The sequence below is a fragment of the Nelumbo nucifera genome, chromosome 1 (assembly GCF_055504915.1).
Source record: "Nelumbo nucifera cultivar China Antique chromosome 1, China Antique-T2T, whole genome shotgun sequence".
NCBI classification, from domain to species: Eukaryota; Viridiplantae; Streptophyta; class Magnoliopsida; order Proteales; family Nelumbonaceae; genus Nelumbo; species Nelumbo nucifera.
The window spans coordinates 153,335,109-153,355,490 of NC_142649.1; the positions used below are offsets into that span (position 1 = coordinate 153,335,109).

The 20,382-nt window shown below is 38.4% G+C and overlaps 1 protein-coding gene across 2 annotated transcripts in view; it reads right to left on the minus strand.

Moving 5' to 3' along the window:
• PIR121 (transcription activator) overlaps positions 1-20,382 on the minus strand; it is a 172,341-nt gene that overhangs the window by 105,658 nt on the left and 46,301 nt on the right. For both annotated transcript variants that reach the window (XM_088894769.1, XM_088894770.1), the window contains exons 15-17: positions 17,083-17,294; positions 16,063-16,204; positions 12,388-12,556 (exon numbers count right to left, since the gene is read on the minus strand). In XM_088894769.1, coding sequence (XP_088750895.1) covers positions 12,388-12,556; positions 16,063-16,204; positions 17,083-17,294 — 523 coding nt within the window. The remainder of the gene's footprint in view (positions 1-12,387; positions 12,557-16,062; positions 16,205-17,082; positions 17,295-20,382) is intronic.

Consider the following 20,382-nt stretch of genomic DNA (forward strand, 5'->3'; position numbering starts at 1 on the left):
TGGAAAGTCATCATAATATGAGAGAACTTGGAAAGTCATCATAATATGAGAGAACTAGGAAAGTTGTCATAATATGACAACAGAACTTGATGCTGATACACCAAAGAAAGTAAGTACAGATATGGTTTTGTTTCTTCCATTGGGTTCACTACAATATTTGACATATATGAATTTAGAACTTGATGCTGATACACCAAAGAACTTCCTAAGTATCAGTGTGTTCCAACTTCAATAAAGAAAGGTAAAGTGGAAGAAAAGGAGAAAAAGAAGAAAGGAAGAAGGTAAGGAGAGAAAGGGAAGAGAAGGAGAAGAAAAGAGGGAAGACAAACAAGGAGAAATCTCACTCAACTCTCCATACTGTTGACCCAGCTTGTATTAACATTTTACTAAAGCTGAGATGACAGCCCCTTAGATAAGTTACAACAGATATAAGAGAGAAAAAATAACAAGGAAAAGATAAGAAAGCCTTTGTCAATTTATTGTAACAATTCTAACACTCCCCCTCAAGCTGGAGCATATATATCAAAAAGTTCCAGCTTGTTACAAATATAATCGAACCTTGAGAAACCCACACTTCTAGTAAAAATGTCAGCTACTTGGTATTCAGATTTAACATAGGGAGTAACAATATCTCTACTTGTTAGTTGTTAATTTTTTTTTTTTTGATGAATCACTTGTTAGTTGTTACTTTGTTTCTCACAAAATGGCAGTCAACTTCAATGCGTTTAGTCCTTTCATGAAACACTAGTTGGAGGCAATATGTGTTGCAGCTTGGTTGTCACAAAACAATTTAATTGGTTGACAAATTGTGCTATTCATCTCCTGAAGAAGATGCTTCAAGCAAACTAGCTCACAGGTAGCATAGGCCACTACCCTATATTCGGTTTCAACACTACTCCTAACCACATAGGAAAGAATAGGCCCAGATTAAGGCCCATTACAGCAAAGAACATAAAAGATAAAAAGGATAAACAGCCTATGAGCCATTCGGCCCATCTTCTCTACACTCCCCCTCAAGCTGAGCATAGATGTCAATCATGCCAAGCTTGCTAGTATCATGCTGAAGTTTAGCCTTGGGAATGCCCTTGGTGAGGAAATCTGCTAACTGTCCTTCAGAGGTGATGAAAGGTAGCCACACTTCACCAGAAGCCACTCTTTCTCGAATGAAGTGTCTATCAAGTTCAATATGCATAGTTTTGTCATGTGGCACTGGGTTGTGAGCAATGTTGATGACGGCTTGATTATCACAGTATAACATCATTGGCTTATCATGCTCAATACCCAATTCCTCCATCAATGATTTAAGCCACAATAGTTTAGAAACTCCATGTGCCATGGCTCTGTATTCTGCTTCGGTTGAAGATCGAGCAACAACCGATTGTTTCTTGCTTCTCCAAGAGACAATATTACCTGCCACCAAGCTACAGTACTCAGAGGTAGATCTTTTGTCATCAATGTTTCCAGCCCAGTCAGCATCTGTGTAGGCTTCAAGTTTCATATGGCCATGCTTGGCAAATAGAATTCCCTTTCCAGGGGAGCCCTTCAAATAACACAGAATCTGCTCTACTGCTACCATATGAGTATCCCTGGGAGCATGCATGAACTGACTGATGCAGCTGACAGCGTATGCAATGTCTGGCCGAGTCATGCATAGATAGAGAAGTTTTCCAAGTAGTCTCTAGAAGACTCCCTTATCTTTCAACAATATTCCATTTGAAGCAGAAAGTTTATGACTTATATCAATAGGAGTAGCAACTGGTCTAGCACCCATCTTCCCTGTTTCAGAGAGCAAATCAAGAACATACTTCCTCTGAGAGATAAGAATCCCATCCTTGGATCTAACAACTTCTATGCCAAGAAAGTATCTCAATTCCCCTAGATTTTTTATCTCAAACTCTGTATGAAGGAAATGTTTGAGATCATTAATATTCCCGAGACATCATTACCAGTCACAACAATATCATCAACATACATAATCAGGTAAATAACCAAGAATCCTCTCCTCTTCACAAAGAGTGCATGAACAGACAGTGTCTGTACATAGCCAAAGCTAACAAGGGCAGCCCTAAACCTTTCAAACCATGCTCTAGGGGACTGTTTGAGTCCATAAAGAGATCTCTTCAGCCTGCAGACATTTCCTTTCATATCTTTTTCATACATCCCTGGAGGAAGAGACATATAAACCTCCTCATGTAATTCTCCATTCAGAAATGCATTCTTTACATCCAGTTGATAAAGTGGTCAGTCTGAATGTGCAGCCAAAAATAGAAGAACTCTCACAGAAGTCATCTTGGCAACAGGGGCAAAGGTCTCCAAATAATCAATCCCATATTTCTGTATATAGCCTTTTGCAACCAGCTTAGCCTTGTACCTTTCAATGGTGCCATCAGCATGATATTTGATAATAAAGACCCACTTACAGCCTACTGGATCCTTCCCTTCAGGCAAATCAACCACTTCCCAAGTGTCATTCTTGTGCAGGGCATCAATTTCTGTTCTCATAGCATCCCTCTATTCTGGAATATTAAGAGCTTCTAACATAGACCTGGGAATTGGGTTAGAGGCAACAGAAGAAAGGTAGGCAAAATATGAAGGAGAGAGCAAACTATAAGAAAGGTGCTTGGAAATGCAATGTGCAGTACACTTCCTTTTTCCTTTACTAATAGCAATGAGGATATCAAGGTCTGGGAAGGATGGCACCAAAGGGACTGTAACAGTACCTGTTGTCTCATCTGTAACTGGAAGTGCATGAGGCTCATGTGTTGTAGGGGAAGCAACCTGCTCATTTCTGGTTCTTTGCCTTTGATACATCCTGGGATTAAAAAAAGGGCGAGGAGGTAAAGGGGGAGGAATAGGAACACTGGAATGAGAATGAAATGACTGATCTTCCCTTGATTCATTTGAAGGAGGAAGAGACTCAGCAAAACACTCAACTGGGACAGCAAGAGGAAGAGCAAACACCTGTGACAAATCCTCCCCCTTTGGACAATGTCTCTCCAGAGAGGAACCATAAAAGAAAGAAAGATCATCAAAGATGACATCCATTGAGACATATCGAGTGCCAGTATTTGGATCAAAACAACAATAACCCTTCTGTGTGGGGGAATAACCAAGGAAGATATATTTGTGGGCTTTTGGTTCAAATTTATGTCTTTGGACACTTGGGATATGTACATAACAGGTGCAGCCAAAGACACGAAGAGGAATAGGAAAAAGATCCTTGTCCAAATGAAGGAGACTGAAGGGAGACTTAAACCCTAAAACCCTGGATGGCATACGGTTTATAAGGTAGGTAGCAGTGAGAACAGCATCACCCCAAAACTTTTGTAGGGACATGTGAGGCAAATAGAATACTTCTTGCAACTTCAACAATATGTCTATTTTTTCATTCAGCAACTCCATTCTGTTTTGGGGTCCTAACACAGGAGCTTTGATGAATAACCCCTAAATCAGTGAGATAGCAAGTCAAGTTTTTCTCAAAATATTCTTTTGCATTGTCGGATCTGAAATTTTTAATCCTAGTATCAAATTGAGTTAGGACAAATTCATGGAATTGCCTCACAAGTCTGGGAACTTCATCATGGGACTTCATCAAAAATATCCAAGTGAACTGAGAAAAGCCATCAATGAACAAGATAAAATATTTGTAGCCACCCATAGAGGGTAAGTGGTAAGGCCCCCACACATCAGAGTGCACAATATTAAAAGGAGAAGAAGATATTTTATTACTCAAAGGATAATTGTTTCTACAATGTTTTGATAGTTCACAAGACTAACAATGAAGACTAGACAAACTAATTCCCTTAAACAGTTCTGGGAATAAATGACTTAATGCAGAAAAAGAAAGATGACCCAAACGAAAATGACATAATATGACTCGACTGATGGACTCTGTAGATGTAGACCCAAAAGAAGCTTTTCCAGGTTGTTCATGGCACTGTCCAGGAGTATCTAGCAGGTATATTATATTCGCCTCACGGCCACTCCCAATCACCTTCTGAGACTCCAAATCCTGGAAAACACCGTAGGAAGGGAAGAAGGTTACACAACAGTTTAATGACTTAGTTAGGCTACTTACAGATAACAAGTTTGTATTTAGTCTAGGTACATGAAGAGCAAAAGGAAGAACCAAGGAGTCAGTAGCCTTGATGGTTCCCTTGCCAGAGATAGGGGCAAGAGAGCCATCGGCTAGGTGATTTTGTCACGTCCAGGAAGAAAATCATATGAAACAAACAAAGTAGAAAGGCTGGTCATATGATCAGAAGCACCAGAATCAATAATCCAAGGGATCCTATGATTACCTGAAATGGTTGCATGATTGGCAGAAGCCCGTATACCTAAATGAGCAAATGCAGAAGAGGTTGAATTTTTTGAAGGATTGGAAGAAGAGGTCACACCCTCTAGGTGACTGATCATCCTCCCAAACTTCTCATATTCTGCCTTCATAGCTGCTAACTGCACACTAGCCGTCATCTCTTCAGTTTGATACCTATCACTATCTGGACCAGCAGCAACATTAGCACTCCCTGCCCTTTTATTTTCAGGCTTCTTCTGAAACCGAGGTGGTAGGAGCTCAGGATAAAATTTCCAGCACTTGTCTTTAGTGTGTTTTGGCTTTTTACAATACTCACAGACAATCTCTTTCTTCCCCGAGCTACTTTGAGTCCCTGCAACCCCCTTGGATTTCACTCCCATATTAGCAAAGTGATCATTTAAACCAGCCCCTTGAACCTAGACAAGTCTCTTGCTTTCTTCACTACTTACCAAGGCATATGCCTGAGACAGTGAGACACTATCCTTGGATAAAATATTTTGTTTTGTAATATCATACTCTCGATTTAGTCCTGTCAAGAACTCAAACACCCTGTTTCTCTCAACCGGTTTTCTGTAGGTCTTAGCATCATTAGTGGTGTCCCAGGTTACAGCTTCTATCAAATCTATTTCTTGCCATAAAGACTTCAGTGTTGAGAAGTATACAGCTAATGGTTTCTCCCCCTGTCTTAAATTCTTCACATCACTTCTCAACTTGTAAGCTCTAGCCACATTTAATTTTTGGGAATAGGTTTCAGCAACACTATCCCAAATTTCCTTTGCTGAATTCATCCACAAATAGTGTTGACTAATCTGTGGTTGCATTGAGTTCACAAGCCACCCAATAACAGTATAATTTTCTTGCATCCACTTTTCATATGATGGATCATCTTCTGAAGGAGCCTTTTTGCTCCCGGAGATAAAACCCCACTTGCCTCTACTACAAATATGAATCTTTACTGATTGTGACCAAGCCAAATAATTAGTTCCATCCAGCTTGATTGTGGTCACAGCCAGTAGAGAGTCTACATAGGCTCCCGGAACCTGTCTGGATTCAGCAACATGCCTGTTTTCAATGTTTGAGGAGTTCATTTTCTTAAACACCTCAAAAATGATTTCAAACAACTTCGAAAAACACCAAATGAAGGAGCCTGTTTTCAAAAAACTGTGTTGTGAGCCAACCTCTATGCAGCTGTACCAGTAATCTGCGTCACACCCGGAAGTTGGGAGAAACGGAGAAAATTCAGCCGCTCCTTGTAGACTTCACGGAACACCAATCCACTTGATTCGATCTTCAAGGAGAATGAGAAAGCCTTCAGTCACTGAGCACCCAGGTCAAACTCCCTGTGGAGCCTACAATCAGATTTCTCTAGAAAATTAGGGTTTCGGGCAACACACTTGAATCTGTCAAGCGGACGACAAAGTCAGTCCTCTTCTCTCCAGAAACCACTAACAACTGGGCTGAAAAAGGTGTCTTTAACTATTCATACGATTCAGTTCTCCATACACACTGTGTATGGGAAAAAAATTTTAAAAAGGGGAAAAACGAGCCTGCTCTAATACCAAGAAGAAAAACAGCCTTTTGAGAAGAAAGGACTGTTTAGAAAGATGCAAAAAATCAAAAGAATGTAGCAGAAATCATAGTTCAAGAGGGGAGAAGATGAAGAAGAAGGTGGCGACAACTTGGGTTCAGAGAGAGAGATTTTCAAACATAATCTCTTCTCTTACACCCTTAATTCTATTTTATTAAGTTAAACTTTGGTAATTTACAGAGAAGCCCTTAGTTGGGCAGAAAATTAAAAAACATAACATAAGAAAGAATAGGCCCAGATTAAGGCCCATTACAGCAAAGAACATAAAAGATAAAAAGGATAAACAGCCTATGGGCCATTCGGCCCATCTTCTCTACATCTCTCCCTCCAAATTCACCCCCACTACACAGTTTTTCCCAAGGTTAACCTTCAAGTTGGACATTTGCTCAAACAGTTGTATCACCGACTTCAAGTTCCTGATAAAGCTCACATTACCGCCTTCACAAAACAGAATCGTGTCATCAGCAAACTGTAAGTGTGTGAGGGGGGTTTCCACTCTCCAGCCTCTAATGAGCCCCCTAGAATCTGTTCTGTGAATCAGTTTCCCCAATACCTCTGCAATTAGAATGAACAAGAAAAGAGAAAGGGGATCTCCTTGTCTTATACCCCCACTGGCTGGAAAGAAATCTACCATTGTCCCATTCACTAGCACTGAATAATGACAATTCCGGACACAACCCATGATCCACTTACACCATCTAGCCCCAAACCCAAATTTTGTCAAAACTTTCCTCAAGAAATCCCAGTCCACCAAGTCATAAGCCTTTTCCAAGTCCAACTTACAGACCACTCCCTTCTTCTTATCCCTCTTAAAGTTCTCCACACTCTCATTAGCAATTAAAATTTGATCAGTAATTTGTCTTCCACTCACAAAAGCTCCTTGATAATGTGCAATGATATCTGGCAATACCTCCTTCAGCCTCAAAGGCAACACTTTTGCAATGATCTTATACAAGCTATTAACCAAGCTAATTGGCCTAAAATCCTTCGGGTGGGATGCATCTTTCTTTTTTGGAATTAAGGCTATAAATGTAGAGTTCACACCCGGATTGACAATTCCTCTCCTGAAAAACTCCTCAAACACCCACAAAAGATCATCTTTCAAAATATCCCAACAGTCCTGATAAAAAGCCATTGTGAATCCATCCGGCCCTGGAGCTTTTGTTCTATCCATAGAAAACACAGCCTCCTTGATCTCTTCCAAATTAAAGCTTCTTTCCAACCTTCTCCTGTTCTCCACCCCTACATCTGGCCAATCCAATCCTTCTACCCACACCCTTCTACTCACAGGCCTTCTTAGAACATTATCCCAATAAGTAGTTGTTGGATTCTACATGAACTGACTGAGGACTCCAACACTAAAGGAGATGTTAGGCCTAGTGATGGTAAGATAGATCAGCAACCCAATTTCATTCAACATCTCCAAAGCATACTTTCGCTAGGACATAGAGATTCCCCACTTCAATCAAGCTACCACAATTCCAAGAAAGTACTTAAAGGTTCTTAGATCTCTAGTTTGAAAGTGTTGTTGTAAGAATTATTTCAACTCACTAATTCCATGTGCATCATGGCCAACGAGAACAATATCATCAACATACACATACATTACCAGAATGATTTTCCCATATGAAGATTCCCTGCTAAACACAGAATGATTAACACTGCATTTCAAGCCAAAATCTTGCACCACAATACTAAAATGATACACCTTCTCATGGTGACTACTTCAGCCCATAGATAGCCTTCTTCAATCGATACACCTTCCCTAACTCCCCCTGAGCAACATACCCAGGAGGTTTGCACCACACTACTAAAATGATACACCTTCCTGTGGTGACTGCTTCAGCCCATAGATAGCCTTTTTCAATTGATACACCTTCCCTAACTCCCCCTGAGCAACATACCCAGGAGGTTACTCTATATATACTTCCTCTTGAAGATCACCATGGAGGAAAGCATTTTTAACATCAAACTGAAATAGGGGCCAATCAAAGTGAATAGCTAAAAAGATGAGCACTCATACATTACTTATTTTATCCACAGGGGAGAGAAGGTTTCTGAATAGTCCACACCATAGGTTTGAGTATACCCCTTAGCAACAAGTTGATCTTTGAACTGCTCGATATTGCCATCTTGACGATGTTTAACTGTATAGACCCTTCGACAACCAGCGGCCTGCTTCCTAGGTGTTAAGGAAGTGAAATCCCAAGTATCATTGGATTGAAGAGCATGAAATTCTTGATCTATCACCTTCTTCAAGTTAGGAGATGAGAGGGCTTCTTGTAGAGAACACAATAGGGAAACAGAGGATAAAAGGGAAATGAACCGTTGATGTGAAGGAGATAAGTGAGCAAGGAGAAGTACCGAGAAAGGGGGTGATTTGTGCAACCATGCTTACCCTTACAAAGAGCAATAGAAAGATCAAGATTTGAGGGTGGTGGATCTGTCAACAAAAAAGACTCCGGTGGCGGGTCAAAAGCTAGAGTTGGATCAACTGCTAGTGACAATCCTAGTTGTCAATCACGTCTGGAGTACACTTTGTGAATAGATAGTCGAATAGGCTCCTCCACAGTAGGCAAGGGAATAAAGACATCACCAACATCAAAGGGAAGAGGAATAGAAGGAGAAGGTTCACGTCTAGAGAAATAAGGTAAACTCTCAAAGAAGGTAACATTTGGAGCAACAAAAGCTTTCCGTAGAATAGTATCATTAAACTTGTAACCGTTTTGAGTACGGGAGTAACCAAAGAAAACACATCCGATAGCTCTAGAGTCTATTTTATCAAGGCCTAGACTCAATTTGTGAACAAAACACACATAATCAAACACATAAGGAGGAAGAAAGAAAGGGGAAGTAAAAGGAAACAAGATAGAGAAAGGTGACTTACCATCTAGGACTAGAGGGCATACGGTTTATGAGAAAACAAGAGGTGAGTACTGCAGCGCTCCAATAGATTTTAGGGATTGACATTTGAATCAACAAGGTGTGAATTGTTTCAATCACATGACGATTTTTCCCATCAGTCACACCATTTTTTTGAGGAGTATGTGAATAAGAGGTCTGATGTATAAATACTGTGAGAGTCAAAATAAGACTGAAAACTATTATGAAAGTATTCTTTGGCATTATCAAAACGAAACACTTTAATGCATACACCAAACTAACTCCTTATCTCAACATGAAAAGATAGAAAAATAGAAAACAATATTGAACGATCCTTCATTAAGTAAATCTATGTCATTCTTGAATAGTCATCAATAAATGTTACAAAATATCTAAATCCATTATAAGATGACACACAACTAGGATCCCAAACATTTGAGTGGACTAAAGCAAAAGGACTCAGGACTCTCTTATCATCTCTAGGAACGAAAGACACTCTATGATGTTTGCTTAACTGACATGACTCACAATCTAACTAAGTTACTAACTCCAAAGTTGGGACTTGCTTTTTCAAAACACGCAAAGAATGATGACAAAGACGACAATGCCATTGGTGTGGTGTAAGAGAGGAATGAAGAGCCTTCTAAGGACCATGGTCATCTAGGTAGTATAGTCCTCCAACTTCACGACCACCACTAATCATCTTCCCCGTCTTGAAATCCTGAAAAACATAGTATGAAGGCTAAAAGCTTACTGAACAATGAAGGGTTCGAGTAAGCTTACTTACAAACAAGAAACTAAAGGGAAACATTGGAACATAAAAAATAGTGTAAACTAAGATCAAAAGCAAGAGACACATTACTGTACCAATAATAGTAGAAGAAGAGTCATCAACTAAAGTAACAATCCGGGATGTAGAAGGTGGTGACAAAGATGCAAACATATTTTTGGAGCTAGTCATATGGTCTGAGGCTCTAGAATCAATTACTTAGGGTGAAGGTGTAAAACTAAAAACAAGGCAAGCACTACCTGACTTCACGAGTGTAGCAGTGGCAGAACTGGAAGAAGCAGACTGACAAAGCTTTTCATACTCCGCACCTAACATAGAGATTGTGTCTTTATCCTTACCAATATTAGAAGCAAGAGCATCTTTAGTCACACCAAAACTTTCAAAGTCACCTACCACTACATGGTCAGCCCAAGAAGATGGAGGGTCATAAAGATCATAACAAAAGTTGACTATGTAACCTTGTCCACAATGTGAGTACTCACGAGCTGAACCATTGCCATCACCAATACGACCACCACACCTCTTGCACCACGAGCCTCTCTACCACCTCCACATCCACCCTTGAGCCCACAACCAAAACCCCTCACACTACCTCCACCTCTAACCACACATATTTCTACCAGGAAAACCTCCTCTAGAAACCACCATGGTTGATCTCTCTAAAGGTGGGGGATGATCACTATGTGGATTTGAGGCTCTCCTTATGTGGGAGAAAACCTTGGACAATGAATACAATTGCTTAGCATGTTGAAGAGAAAAATAGTCTTTGTATAACTGGTAACTTCTTGTAACATTGTCTTGTCCATAATACAATTACTTAGCATGGTCCCAAATCTCCTCGGTCATGTCCAGAAATATAAGGTTCACACTAATATATTCTCCATACTATTCCAAAGAGATGTCATAATTTGGGCATTCTCTTGTATCCACTCATTGTACCCTTCTAATTCAGTTTTCAATGGACCCTCCTTGGTGTAATTTAACTTCCCTCTTGCAATGAGATATACCTCAACTGACTTGGCCCATGGGATATAATTAGTACAATTAATTTTCACCATAGTTAATTGAGAAGTCTTGAGATCTGGTTGCACAACTACTGTAGGTTTAGTGTTACTACTTGATGAAACCATGAATATGAAAGAGATCACTGGTGTATCACCTAAGCAAACTATCAAACAGCTGGTATGCACTTACTGTAGCAAACTTTTTCTTTAGGAAAAACACCAAGAATCACCAGCCTTCTACTTTAGAAACACTAGAAGAAGATCACACACTTACCACAAGATGTTACCACACCACAAACCACCACAAAATCACCACACATTGGGAAGCGCTTACCTCAAAATTCGAGACATCACAAAGCTGCCCTCTTTGAACTGCCGAGTAGAAGGTCTTTAGAAAAGCACCACTAACTCACATAACACTGCAACTTGAGGCATTAAAACCTCTTTTCCAAGGGGGCGATCAGTCCTTTTGAGTCCTTTTCCTTTCCAACAAAGAATAGAGAACATTCTCTATTCCTAAGGCACAAAAAGTTGAGACATGAACAGTGCCATGAAAAGTACAGTCGACCTGAAAGCTATGATACCATGTTCCAACTTCAATAAAGAAAGGTAAAGTGGAAGAAAGGAAGAAGGTAGGGAGAGAAAGAGAAGAGAAGGAGAAGAAAAGAGGGAAGACAAGGAGAAATCTCACTCAATTCTCCTTACTGTCAACCTAGCTTGTATTAACATTTTACTAAAACTGAGACAACGATGCCCTTAGATAAGTTACAACAGATATAAGAGAGAAAAAATAACAAGGAAAAGACAAGAATGCCCCTATCAATTAATTCTAACACTGAAAATCTCAAATTCAGCTTCACAAACTTACATAGGGTCAAACTACGTCAATGGAATTTGTAGAAGACAGGAGCACTAAGTCAAAAACCCATTCCTCTGAGTAAATGATTAGTCTGACTACCAAATATCATGCCAAGGATCCTTTTTAACTTTTTATTTTCTTTTTTGATTATGAGGTCAAAAGAGTTTGTTGATAAGCAGTAGATATTGAAAAGAGGATGCAATCTTCTAAAACCTATCAGCTAGAGTAAGTCAACTCTCTAATATCTGCTAGAGTTGATCAACCCTCTAGGTCCACCAGAACACTATGGTCACATTTTCCTCCTAGAGAAATGCAATTATTTTTCCAAGACAAGACCTTCCTAGAAAATATGTCTAGCACATGGTTCCAAAATTGTTGAGACATAGGCTTTCCCCCAAGGAGAAGGCCCAAGTATCTCACATGTTTGTTGTGGAGAAGTAGGCCAACTAAACTATTGGCTCCTTGGTGGGTTTTATATACTTTGTTTTCATCATTATTATATGTTGCCACCTACTTAAGAGGAAGGCCTTGTCCTCTTACTATTTGTAACATTTTGTACAACTGAATGGGGCAAAAAGGGTCAATGGGTCATTTACCTGGTCCATGATTTTTTGTGACTACCAACTAGGTGGATTAGAGGTTGAACAAACTGGAATTGTCACCAGGTCAATGATGGGTTGCAAACATTGGCCCAAAGTGGCCACTCAAAATACACTTTCTTATGCTTGTCAACCCTAGATTTTCACACACCAAGCAATGGCTCCTTTTCCCAAATATCACAAATGGGAAGTAAAATATTATTGCATAATCACAAAAGTGATTACATTCTCTATGTCCATTTTATTATGAAATAACAATTAATTCAACCAGAAAGATGCAGCTATAGTGCCAACAGATAAAATTTCTAATGCTTAATATGATAAAGCCAAAGCAGAAAAGGAAGGATACCTGTGTAGTCCAAAATATGCAGGAAAAAGCTAAGCTTGTAAAAGAATGTTTCCAACTGCTTCATATCACTAACTGAAATTTCTGAGCCACTATTTCCAAAAAGCCCACCAGGCTTCCTTAAATTACCACCAGAAACAAGCTCGTATATTAAGAATTGTAGACAATGAACCTAAAACAAACAAAAAATAATAATTAAATTTTTGAAATGATTAAAGCTAGTTTAAAATTTGCCAAATCACATTTATAGGCAGAGAGAGCACACATGATAACAGAAAAAGAACAAGCTAGTTGATATCTATAGAGCAGTATTTATATCAAGGTGACCTATGAAAATTGATATCTACAGAGGTCAACAATATTCTCAAGAGCATAGTTGTTAAGGCAGCTCCTAGTCAACAAGGCACCCATGGAGGGTTGCCTCACTTAAGTGCGTAGATATTTCATTCATTGTGCTATAAAATATTTTTATATTCTTTATTTTTTGAGACTATAATAATAAAATAGACATTACTACACTAAATTATTCATTTTGTGGGTTTATATACTAGTTTCTTTTAATTATTTTCTTATTTATTAGGGTTCAATCAACACACATGTCAGTATATGCTATCTTGAACCCTTGAAGACTTCAAAATCTGAACTGATCAGCAAAGAACTTAAAATTTTTGTCCAATCAAAACATTCTTCTTCGCCTTTTATTCAAGGTTTTAAAAGGCTAAAAGCGAAGGCAAGGCATAAGTGTTGAGGTGGTTTGAGGTGTAAGCCTCAAAGTATTAAAAAAATGTATATAATTTCTTCCCAAATTGTCCAAATGAAAGCAGCTCTGGTGCATCTCCACATTATGCTTCTCATTTTCTTTGGCCACATAAAACTTGTAGGATAAAAAGGCTTGGTATACTAGATGACAGAGTTGATCTGCACCAAAATAAAGAGAAAAGGCAAACCCAAATGCTAGTAACAAATGGACATGAGTCTCACAATTGGCCTTGCAAAGAACATCCAATGACAGGATAAACATTGATTAGGTCTCCTTTGGAGCAAATTGCAAGTATTAATTTTCTGTTGAAAAAAAAAAAAAAAACTTTCCAGCTGAAGCTCCAATTCTAAGTGAAATAGGTATACACCACACCTCTTTACAAGGAAAGGTTGCATGGGAAGAAGAGACCGGGTTAAAACCTTAAAGAATGAATCACAAGAGAAAGAACCTGAGGGAAACAGGATCCCGGTTTGAACGTCAGACTTAAAAGGGACAAGTAAACTCCATCAAGGATTAGTAGGAGGCTAAGAACACTAGGGAATTCAAAGCCATTGCTTGAGGAAGGAGCAAGAAACTTGGCCATAGAGTCTACTTTGTAGGTAGAAATAGCAAAAAGAGAAGGAAATTGTTCTTTTAACTGAGACTACCCAAACCATATATGTTCCTAGAATTTAACATTTTTACCTGAGCAAACATCATACAAGATAAATGGAAGGAAGAGAGGGGGTATGGAATGAATTACCATCCACGGGTTAGCCTGAGTAGCCCTAGAAGATAATCTAGATACTAGCATCCCATTCATTATCTATCAGCCCATGTGTTCTTGTCACAACCTGGTGCCATAGTTTGTCCATCTATATTGGTAATCTCCATGATCATTTCTCCAAAAGAGCCATATTCCTCATTTCAATCCTTCCTATTCTCAAATCTCCCTGCCTTTTTTGCTTCTACACCATTTCCCATTTAACCAAATGCTCCATTTTCCTCTCCCCTAGTTCCCACAAAAATTCCCTCATTATTTTCTCAAATTTCTTACCCACTCTATATGGAATCTTAAACATAATAGATAGTATAGTAGAAGATTTGCCAATGTAGACTTAATTAGTGTTATTCTACCCCTAAAGAGATATATCCCTTTTTTTACATAGCCAGCCTTTTTGAATATCTCCCTAGAATCAATTCCCAAAAGCTATGCTCTTTGGGGTTGGCTCCTAAGGGAAGGCCTAGGTATTTCACTGGCCAAGAAATCACTAGGCATCCCACAATGGCTGCATAGGCTGTTGGTTCTTCCTCACTCATGTTTACTCCCACCAAGCAACTTTTGTCAAAATTCCTTCTCAAGTTAGAAATAACCTCAAAAAGTTCCATTGTTATCTTCAATTTTCTCCTCTTTTCCATCACAGAATAGCATAATCTCATCAGCAAACATTAGGTGGGTAATGGTTATCCCATCACTTCCTACCTCCACCCCTTAAGTAATCGCATGCTATTAGCCATTAAAATAAATCCATTGAGCATGCCAACTATGAAGGGAAACAAAAAGGGGAACAAAAGATCACCTTGCTAAAGCCATAATGCAAAGTAGGAAAAAGTCAAAGACTGCCCCATTTATTAATATCAAGTAGTGGCAAGCCTAAAGGCACCCCATGATCCACTTTCGCCATCTCTCCCCAAACCCACATTACTTCAGTACCTCCAGTAAGAAAGACCAGTCAACCAAATCATTAGCCTTCAATAAAGCCTAATACAAATGATCCCTATTACAATAAAGCCTAATACAATAAAGCCTAATACAAATGATCCCTATTAACCCCCTATGATTTTCCTGTCTCATATAAAGGCTCCGTGAGTGCATGTGATAATGGATGGAAGTACCTTCTTGATCATCAAAGATAAGACCTCAGCAATGATTTTATACAGACTGGCAGACTGCTACTAACTACCAAGCTAATAGGTCCAGAGTCTTTGGGGTGATTGGTTTCTAGATTTTTGGGAAGTAAAACCCAAAAAGTAGCATTCCCTCTTGGATTTATTATTCCCCTTTCAAAGAACTCATTGAAAACTTCCAAGAGATCAAACTTTAAGATATCCCAGCAGTCCTGATAAAAGAACCATTGTATAAATAACCATCTAGCCCTGAAACCTTTTATCTATCCAAGAGAACTTCATGAATTGTTAGAAGAAGTGCAATTCCAATATTGCATATTACACAGAAAGCAATAGAAAACAACTGTGTATATCAAATAGGACCAAGAGACTTGTATATGTATATATTTCTCTCCCCCTCTTAGTCCTTTAGCCATCTTCTCTTCTATATGTCTGTCATTCACTTGCCATTTTGGTTTCTGTCTTTTTTCCTACCACATGTTTTGATTAGATCAAGAATCCACTTTCATAGTTGTCAGTCTTGTTTTGTTCCCATTGAATTATAGTGACTTCATAAGCGAATCATACTCAGAATAGTAAGCCAATCTTCCAATAACAGAATCCCATTTGTTCCTTCAAGAAAATATTTAAAAAGAAAATCAATGATTTTAACGAATTATCAGAAAGTTTTAATGATATTCTAAAATTTTAATTCTTGGATATAGAATTTTTCAATGAAATTGGAAATATTGCCAACACATCAGCAATGTATCAAAGAAATGAAGGAAACAGAAATCTTAAAATATTTCATATCGTCTTCAGCAAAATGGAGAAATTTAGTCAAATCTCACTGATATTTAGCACCATGCTTGTAAATTTTTCAAAACCTAAATTAATAAATTCTTTCATTATCAATCAACAAAAAGGACCACTTTTTCACAATGCTAGTTATAACATTAAGTTTAACTTTCCAAGCTGCATGACCAGCAGCACTATAAATAACTATCTGATGGAGACAAACAAGAAGTAATGCTAGTTTCAAATACAGAAACCTGAGCAGCTGTTGGTGCAACTGGTCTTGGGTAAAAGAAGTTCCCTTTGCTTTCTTGACCTCCATGCTGTAATGGTTCTGATTCAGTTTTGCTTGTATTTGCCATCCAGTCTGCTGAAAGCGTCCGCATGTCAGAAAGAATCCTGAAATTTTTTAAATGAAACAAAAAATGAGTAGCTCAAAAAGCAGGCAGTAGGGATAAATTAATTTGCAGAAGCAATTTTTTTCTAATTCAGTTCTTACATGGAAGTGTCCAAACTTTTTCTAAGTTCTGTCACTATAGGTTGTGATTGAGAGACCATTACTATATCAATATAAGATCTAATAATTAGATTTTGTGCCAATAGTGCTAATGGGGTTTTCTACTTTTTGGTGTTGAAATGGCTTCTGTCTATACTTTTATTTTTTGATTTTTGATATGTTCCTATAAGTTATTTAAGCAAGACTCGAGTTTGTTTTCTATCCTACAGAAAAAAGGAGAAGGCTCTCATCTATTTGCTTTTCTATTGGGTGGATGGTTTCCCAGCTTAAAAATCTCACTTGAAGTGAGATCTATGAAGCCTCTTACTTTACCTTTTGTTATGAAGGGTGTAAAACAGCTATCTGTCTCTCTAATCTTTTGCCTGCATTCTGTCTAGTCATATCTGCTGTTCTGATAGAGTAATTAAAAAAATAAAAAAATAAAAAAAAAATAAACTAGCAAAAGACAAGATGAAAGTTTACCAAAAACAGTATTTCCTTCTGTACAAGGGGTAGGGGGAATTGATTTGGACTGAGATCGAGGATTTCAAGGCCTGAAGCTCTCAAAATCTCAACATACACAAAAGCATTCTGACTTTGAAAGGTAAGCCAACTGATTTGCAAATAATTTGCTATTGATAGAACATAACGTTCAGAAAAATGAAATCATCAGCTGACAGTTGATAAAAATCAATACAGGATTCACAAAAAATACCTATTTAAATAATGATAAAGGCATAAAGCACATAGGAGTTGTTAACAACAAGTAAGATGCATGTACCTAGACAAGTCCTTCTTCTTGCGAAATGTTGTTCGCAGCATAGTGGCTAATTTGTTCTGTACAAAATCCTGGACCTCAGCATGGATTGTTTCCCATAAAGCATCTGCCACTAATGTGTCACATCGCTGCATCATTGAGCCAATACTCTTTATGTAACTGACAAGTTCAACTAGTGCCTTCCTTTCTTCCATTGTGTAGTTCCAGCGAACAACCTGTACAGATTTAGAAAGTAAGTCATCTGCAAGCTCAAAAAGAGGGAAAGAGAAAACAGAAACAGAAGAAAAGGTCATTTAGGAAAATTAACAGTAGATGAAACATACTTCTTATTGGTTAGTCTACAAAATGTATTAATATGTATGAAATCAGTACTAAAATAATTACTTTAGCATCATCTCAGTAAAAATAAAAATATTTTATCAGAAATATAAACAAGCAAGAGAGATGCATAAAGAGAATAATGATAAATTCATCTATTCTTCATCTTTTCCAATTTTGTAGAGATGTGAATCAAGTGTTATTTTGTGATTTTGTGAGCTGCCTAAAATGTGATTGATAAAATGCTCTTAAAAGTGGAACAACCATTCTAATGGTTTCTGACCGTATAAAAATGTTCTTTTGAAGTGAGCGTTCTGATCGATTGACTTTTGACCCAAATCAGAGAAGCTAATCAATTTTCTAACCAGTAAAGGAACTCTTGCCAAAAGAATTCCACCGCAGAATGGATTTGAAACTTCAGGGCGAATTCACTGATCTTCCTTGTTACAAAATTAGTGGTGCAACTTGGGCATGCTCAGATTGAGCAAATATTAAAATTTGAATGGGCATGAGCCCTTGATGGAATGTAAAATGTTTAATTCTGTACCCAACTTGCATCTCTTGACAAAATCAATCACATCAAGTAGCTGAGATCAGATTTGGAGCAGATACAGCATTTGCTTCTTTTCTGAAATAGTAAGGTAAGACTTCATTCATATTTGCGAATCAGCATATACAGGTATACTAAGTATAGTAAGGATTTATCAAGGGTTAAAATCCATCAAAAATAAAGTAAAATTTGATACTATCTGTGGGAAAAAAACTATATCATGAAAGAATAGGGGTATAGCATGTCCTGGAAACTGTGGTGAAAGCCAAGAGTAAGCTGCTGCCTTTGCTTTGCTTAACAAGTCCTGATCCGGCATAGCTTATTCTTTCTGAAATATCCTAACATTCTTTCTGACTGAATTAATGGTATTGCTGCGAAGGGAATTATGCTCTATGCCACTTTCCTCTTTTACTTGAGCCCTTTGTCCTCCATTCTGCCAAAACCACCTTAATGGTTCTTGGGCAGCAGCAGGAATAATTGATGTATTTCTCCCTCTAGAGTTGACTTTTCTCTTAACTTTTATCCTTCTCAATCATTCCTCTTTGTGGTAGTGATCCCTTCCAAGGACTGTAATGGGAGTGCTATGAACTATGAGGCAGTGATGTCCACCCTAGGCTGAAATCATTTAATGAAATCTAAGGTCAGAGAGAACTTCCTTGCCTTTGCACCCAGCAAATTCCTGGTGCCATAGGTGGGGAAAAAAAAAATCTTTCTACTTGGTGAAATATCATCACCGTTTCCTTGTACTTCTTTTTATTAATAAAATATAAAATTTTGCATTTTGCCATCATAAAAAATGAACCGGGTCTTACGTGGTTCAAGGGGAAAAGAAATGATGACATTTCAGCAAAGTACAGAGTGAAAGAATACAGAGTAGGTTACCACTCATTCCCTATCCCTCTTGCCCTGCCCCTTAGAGACAAAGAGCATCAAGGGGACTAGACCATAGTGGTAACATAAAGCACAGCTTGATGTAGGATGGGAAGGCAAATGTCCAACTAGGGTGAAGGGAGTAATTGAGGATCAGATTGTTAAAAATGTGGAAGCACAACACAAGTTGTTTCACTACCAGGAGGCATGAGACATAATTCAGAATGCAAGAGAGTTAAGCCTCCTTAAGAGGAGGAAAGAGGAGTTCTCTTTCTTTCTTTCTTTTATTTTGATCAATGTTTCTTTCTTTCTTTTCTTTCCTTTCCTCTTCATTTTTCTTCACTTTCTCTCTTTCTATCTTAAGCATACCAAAGGTGTACGCCACAGATGCATATAAGCTTCCAAAGTACGCCCCACAGCATTTTGAGTGCACCTCACCTTGAGGTGTGCCTCCCGGCATACTCCTCAAATACCTTTTAAAACATTGAGAAAGACATTCAGATCTAGAAATAGAAGAGGAAAAGAAGGAAACAAAATTTGCACCTTTAGAGATAATGAGAAAGAGAGGAGAAAAGAAAACACTTACAGGGAACTTTAGAACAAAGCTCTCAACCTTCTATGAATTAATAAGGGAGAGGGCACTTATAACAGAATGTCTAAAAGACAACAGATCCCTCAAGATGAAGTCCAACTGGGTCCCAGGCAATTTCACTCCATCAAAAAGCAGTCTAGGCTTCCACCAGTAGCCTAAGACACCTCAGCTGACCCTAGTTTCATACCACTTCAGCCCCCCCCCCACCCACTCACCCTACAGTTAATGCCCTCATAGTTGAAAATAATTCTGCAACAGATTTAATCATTAATCAAAATAAGTGACAAATTAAGAAGAGAGAAAGAGAGTTCAGGAGGAGAGATAAAGAAGAGAGAGGAAAAGAGCTAATCATTAATCTCTTCAGTCCCTAAATGATCTTTTACTAGAACTAATTGTAATTAGTTGTGTAATTACAAGGGTGCCCTTAGTAGGGTGGATAACCAATAACAAGTCAAGAAATAAATTAAATGGGCCCACAACTAAGGCCAATTAGCCAATAAATAAAACAAGTTTTATGGACCCAATAAAAGAAAGAGACACTAAGGTTCATTAGGCCCAACATCTCTACACCCATAGTGTACCAAGCCATGGAAAGCACCTCATTTCCTTGTGCCCCTCCATTACTATCAACAAACGATCGTATATTATGGCAAGCAATCATAGCCTAGACCTGATCTATCCTATCAATCAACTAGATCCAAGGTGATCCTTCCCTCTACGAGAGAGCTGTTGTGGCCAGTACCACCTAGAAGGTCAACTTCCATGACTCACCCTCTTGTACTCTCATAGTCATTCAGGCAGGACAGCAAGGTAATCCTTGGGAGTCCTCCATAGCAGCCACACCACTAAGGAAAAACCTTTTGTCAAAACTCCTTTTCTTCTAGTCCTCCAACATGGAGATGTTTTTGACTCATTTATGCAGTTAAGAAAGCATCCTAACATGAGATCAGGTGATGGGACAAACCCAATTGAT